The sequence below is a fragment of the Glycine soja genome, chromosome 15, assembly GCF_004193775.1.
Source record: "Glycine soja cultivar W05 chromosome 15, ASM419377v2, whole genome shotgun sequence".
NCBI classification, from domain to species: Eukaryota; Viridiplantae; Streptophyta; class Magnoliopsida; order Fabales; family Fabaceae; genus Glycine; species Glycine soja.
This window is the reverse complement of record NC_041016.1, coordinates 17,345,512-17,351,758: the sequence shown is the minus strand read 5'-3', so window position 1 is coordinate 17,351,758 and position 6,247 is coordinate 17,345,512. Positions and strand designations below refer to the sequence as shown.

Here is a 6,247-nt window from a genome sequence, read left to right as displayed (position 1 = left end):
TTTTCAAACAAAATTTTATTCTTAAACATACTTTATTATTGAGGAGTACCTAAACATAACCCCCAAACTCATTTTATTCTTAAACAGTTAAACGTATTTTTGAAACCCTCTCACCAGAAATCTGAATACACCCTTAGGCCATGCTTCTATATTCTTCAAGCAGAATTAGGGCAAATGCTTCATGGAATCCGATTGACCAGGGAACGAGGAATTCTTTCAATTAAGGTGCATGCTGATGCTGTTGAGGCTATATATCCGTCTAGTACGTCAAGGAGGGATTTTCAAATCATCATCCAAGCTACACCATTATTCATGCCATGCATCCATGATAATATTTCACACCCTATGTAAGTGTCGTTTATACATATTGGGAGAGATTGTAACCATGTTACTGATGCTTCTGCAAAACATGGTCTATGAGTTTATCCATTGCCCCTGGGATTGTTAAATTTATATCCCCTCCTGTTTTTGCTTTTTGAGCTTTGTAATTCTCTTATGCAACACGGGCATTTAGCTGTTTGAGTTATTATGACACTATTTGAGTGATGGCATGTTTTGTAATTTTCATGAAAAGTGGCGACATTCCTGTTGGGGATAAAACAAGTGCAATGCCAGCAAAATTGTCTAATACCAATGTACGTCTTGACATTATCTTCTTTTTTTTTCAACTTACGTTTCTTTTCACATTTTAGATTGTCATTTTCGAATTTCATACCGTGTAAAGTATTTATATAGGATCAAATGATCGTTTATTTATTTATTTTGATTTTTTAAAAAATTTAATTTAATCATTTATTTTTAAAAAATATTTCATTGTTAACTTTGATTCTCTCAATTCATTTAACGCCTTAATCATTTAAGAATGAACTTTTTTTTGGTTAAAAATGTAGTGGAAGAAAAGGAAAGCAAACTTAATCGAAAAAATATATTTTAAATGATTAGCAACTTCAATCTTAAATAGGCTAAGAATATGTTTATATGAGACAATTTAAAGTTATAAAGAATTTTAAGTTTTAAAAATTTTAAATGCTTCAATTAAAATTTTTTATTTTTAAAATTTTGTATTTAGATAAAAAAAAATTCTTCATTTTCAACAAAGTTATATTTCACAGTTGAAAGCCCAACAACTTGAGCATTAACACAAACACATAGAATGCAGAAACAAGAGAAAGTATAAACCACAGAATTAGTTAACTCTGTTACAGCCACATGCACAACTCGAAGAACACGAAAATGACTTGTACTTTATAAATTACAATAACAGCCTCTCTTTTTTGTTTCCTCTTCCCTATAAATTTGTATTTGATCACTAGGTTCAAAAGTTTAATTCACCATTTCAATTTTCAATCCAAATCAAACCTTATGAAAAGACCCTAATCAAACTTTAGGGAAAAGAAAGGTACAAAGAGAGATCAAAGTTGTGAAAGAGATAAACCAAGTTGTGAAAGAGATAAACCTGGGAGAGTAAATGAGGTTGTGAGTGCGAGTAAGCGCAAGGGGTTGCACGTGAAAAAGCAAGAGTGTGAGTGGATTGCAAGCAAGAGATTATCGTGCGAAAAGTTTATGGAAGAAAAGAATTTTAATTTCTCACATTTTAAAAGAAAATTAAAATTTCACATTTTTAGTTGTTTAAAATTCTATTTTAAAATTTCAAAAATTTAAATTTTTCATAAAAAAATTCAAACAATGCATTTTAGATTAAAGAATTTTAAATTTTTTGATAAATTAGTTAAATTTTTTTATCTGAACGCATTCTAAAGGATTAAATTAAAAGAATCAAACTGGAAAAAAAAACCAAATTCAATTTTAAGAAGAAAAAAAAGATAAAAATATCAAATAAAACATTTAGCCATTGTATAATAAATCCTGAACAGTTGTCCTTTTAAAAAATCCTCAACCGTCTATATAGTCTATACTCCTCGTGACAAAGCAAGTTACAATTCTTCTTTTAAAAATTTCGTTAAGTGCGGTAATATTTCTCCAATTCCAACATATGTTAATATGAAGAATGCTAACTGTACCCTCTTTTATACTCTCTCAAAGACTTTTTTATGATTGATTAATTTTTTAAAAAATTATCAATTTTAATTGGTTTTGATTATCATTTAATATAAATAAAAAAATCATTAAATAAGAAAGAACGTCTGTTAAAAATATGATTTTCAATAAATTATAATCAATCATAAAAAAAATTCTTAAAAAGAAAATATTAGAGAGGTTAGCATTTCTAATGTTAACATTTACTCGTTAAAGTTACTTCTTGTATTTGATTTGCATGGAGACAATTCAGATTCCTTTTATTTTTAACAACTCACTTTATCTCTTTAAACATTGTTTCTCCCGGTCTTCCTCAAGTAAAAACGCGTAATCGTAAGTACAAAACTGTGCTCACTTTAAAAACAACTTTCCACGGAAGATATCAATATCTAAAAATTAATTAACCGCATCTCAAAGTCGTGGATCACGTGTTCAAAGATAAATTGAATTAAAAATTGCTCTATTTTGCAGGAACATCCAGAGCTCAAGAAAGTAAAGTGGGGGAAAAAGATTAATCTTTAATCATAACAATGAATATATTGAATCACTATAATTAGAGCAGCATCAACTAACCAATAGTTAGATCTATGATACGACCCAGCAGAGCCGAAATTACTATGACAAATAAAGGGCTAACAAGAAGCCCATAAAACATCTTTAAAACATTTAAAGAAAAAAAAAAGAGTAACAATGCTATGCAGTCAGGAAAAAAATATAACCAGAAACTTAGTCAAGATTTCTGGCAAAAAAAATACTTCTGACTAGTTAGCATTTTCACAACAAAAATAATGCTTAAAAATTACATATAACTGTAGCTGCTCTCAGATTTGAGGTGAAGAAGCACTCAGCCCAAGCCATGGCATGGACTCAGCTGCCTTGTTAGAAGGCCCATTTGCTACTTGATATGGTGCTTTCGAAGCAATTCTGTAGAAACAACACAAGGAAACAATATTATCAACTGGGCAAAAACATCTAAAATTAAAACTTAAGAAAAAAAAATATAGGGTTCTAATATTAATTGCACTTTTGCAAATAGGGAAAACCAGATCTACCAAAGGGTAAACCGAGATTTTGTTTTTTCAAACAAGGGAATTTTATTTGTTTTTTCAAACAAGGGAATTTTATTGTGTTTGATTCAACTTATTTTGAAGAAACAATTGTTTCTCTTTCTATGAAAAGATTATTTCCCTAAAATATTCCTATACTAAATATATACATAGTGTTTAAAATTTTCTTAGTTTCGGTGAGAGTGCCTACCTATCCTTTCTCTTCTCCAGAAACCGGTGGAGTGAAGCTTTTCTAGCAATTGGCAGATCTGTATACAAAGGAAAATCCTGATTAGAAAAAAAAATGACCCATAATACCAAAAAAAGAAAAAAAAAAAACATTATCTCAAAGTATTAGTGAATTTAAGAAATTCCTACAAACAACAGGTCTGGATGATGCTTGAGGGTGCTCACGAATGGAGTTTGTAATGTTCACACTGGGAATAATTGGAGCACTTGAATCAGCAGAAGTTCTGATCAAAGTAGGAGGAAATGAAGGCTGGCTCTGTGTGTAGGTGTAGACAGAATTGTTCTGGCTTTGGGGGATCCCCCCTTTGGTGGCATAGGACATGATCTCACTTGCTTTGTCAGCAGGAAAATCATCAAACACAACAACTTGCCCACCATAAAAGATTGTCATCTGTGCAGTTTTAGCACCCTTGCTCACAGACTTAATTGCGCTGCACACCATGAATAAATTGTCACATATTAGTATTTTTTGTAACGGTAAGAATCAAAGACAGGTATCATAAGATTTACAATAACTCACGCATTTTACTCAATCAATTAAGCTAAACACCTTGGTATCACATGATTGTATTAGTATTGATATAGTGGATATTTTATTAATAACCAAATAGCCACAAAAGAAGTTGGATATATATATATATATATAGTTTTAAGAATTGGTATGAAGTCATAGCTCATTAATTTTCTTCCACAGCAAGTGGGAACAAACGGGTACACTGTTAATTGACTTCACAACAAATTAAAGAAGCAAAGCAACCAACCAAACAACCCACCTGGAATTAACCAAGGTTGGAATCTCCTCTGAAGGTCCATAGGAGGAAGCTTGTGGAGAGAGCAAATCCATAGCTGTCAGGTTCTTTGGTGCCACGTTGTTTTCCTTGGGAGGAAACAAGTTCATGGTTGTAGCAGATTGACAAGATGTCTCAGGTGACCCTGTAAAATATTTCACATTAAGCTAAAAAGGAAGAAACAAAAATAACCTCTAAAAGGAAAGGAGGCAAAAATATCTGAAAGATTAGCCCCGTTTTGAAACTAAAAGAGACCAAACATTAAAACCTAGTATCATTTTCCTTCCCTTATAACATTTTTACTTTTTCACTAAATTAGAGGGGCAAAATTGGAGCGATGTATTAGATCTACGAAATTTGAAAAACCATTCAGGGCAACAAATTAAACCTAAGAATTGAGATAGAGGCTCAAGCCTAAAAATGCTCAGAAAAAATAGTTTTTTTTTTAATATTTCTCTTTTTGAAAAAGGAGCAAACTTTGAAAGACCCATAAACTGCTTCTCCTTCCTACCTAGGATTCATTTATTTCAAAAACAAACCAAGAGGAAAAGAATATCTAATTAAGTACCCATCAAGATTCTAATTTTTCCCCCATCTCAAAAAAATACCCATCTAATTCCAAATTTCCCCCGTCCTACAATAAACCACTTCCTATAGAACTAAGCAACATCCAAAATTTTCAGAGAAAATTATAAAAAGAAAAAAATAAAGAAAAAAAGGAAAATTTTCGGAGTTTAAGGAGTCGTACCACATGATGTCATTCCGAGGGTAAGATCTCCGAAGCTACCCTTCTCCTTGATGTATTGACTCAACAGACTGCAAGTCTGAGAGAAGCTCGATTTCTCCGGCGACCTCGCCGGTTTCTGGCCGGAAAATTCAGAGTACTCCGATGAGCTCGACATGGTGAATTGAATCTACCCACAAATATTTGTTGAGAGAGAGAGATTAAAAAAAACGCGTGCTTTGACGATGAGGGTTTCTAACTTTCCATTACAAAGGAAAATAAGAGACTCCTACGATGCAATGATTATCTTTGTATCCGACCCTTCAATCATATATATAACCAATAACAACCCATTTTAATTGGCTGAATAAAATAATAATATTGTTATTATTATTATTAATTAATTATTAAGATTTAATTTTAAAGTTGGAGGTGGAAAATTGAAGCACGAGGAATATGTGGGGTTTTTCAAAAGCGGTTCTTTTCTTTTTCTTGCCGCTGTCTCCTACTATGTCATGCTGTTCCGTTTGTTTTCTTTTGCGTCTGAATTCTCCTCTTGTAAATTATTATCGATAATTAGTAATTAATTTGATTATTTATTATTTATTTTTTGTTTTCTTTTAAATTTGGACCACGTGTTGTTTGCGTCGGTAAACCTAAACGGCAACGAATCGGACACGGCAAGGGGTTAGGTTCCGTTTGGCTTTGTTTTGTTCGCTCCAATTGGCTCTTATAGACTGCATTTGTCATTTATCAGTGCCATAAATGCGCCCACGATTTTGCTTTTTCACTTCACGTTTAAGTCATTTGAATTAAATAGTCAATTTTATCCCTAATTTTATCACTAATTCGTATTGTGACAAAAGAATCAAATTAATAATTTAATATTTTTTTTAATTTAATCCATCTCACATAACAAATAAAAATCAGTATATATCTAAAATTTTGATTTGGTTATTAACTGAAATTTAGATCATAGAATTAAGGTTAAAGAAGTAAAATTAAAAAAAATTAAATAAGAAAAAAATATAATACATAATTATTTTTGTATTTGTTTTATTAACTCTAAATTAATGATAAAAATTCATAAATTAAATTGAGTATAAAAGAAAAAAATATTTATTTTATAAACTCGTAAATAATTTTTTTATATTCCCATATTTGATGAAAGATTCAAGTAATAAAAATGTTTATTGTAAAGTATTATAGTTAAATTAGATACATAAATAATTTTTAGGGAAAATTGTAATTGCAATGACATTCTTATTTTATAAAAGACACTTACCTCTTTTGGAATAATTTATTTTAAGGTTATGATTTTTTAAATGATCATTCAATAAAAAATAATTTAAAAATCAATAAAATTTTATGATAATTTATAATTTGATGTCATTGTGTATATT

General features: G+C 30.3%; 1 protein-coding gene across 1 annotated transcript; it reads right to left on the bottom strand.

Annotated features, from left to right (window-relative positions):
- Window positions 1–2,535: 2,535 nt before the first annotated feature.
- Window positions 2,536–5,154, bottom strand: LOC114388505 (protein TIFY 10A-like). The gene is made up of 5 exons (XM_028349021.1): window positions 4,869–5,154; window positions 4,106–4,265; window positions 3,462–3,763; window positions 3,295–3,352; window positions 2,536–2,961 (listed from the first exon to the last, which is right to left on the bottom strand). Exons 1-5 carry the CDS (start codon window positions 5,020–5,022, stop codon window positions 2,859–2,861), a joined length of 777 nt encoding a protein of 258 aa, XP_028204822.1. The 5' UTR covers window positions 5,023–5,154; the 3' UTR covers window positions 2,536–2,858.
- Window positions 5,155–6,247: the final 1,093 nt, after the last annotated feature.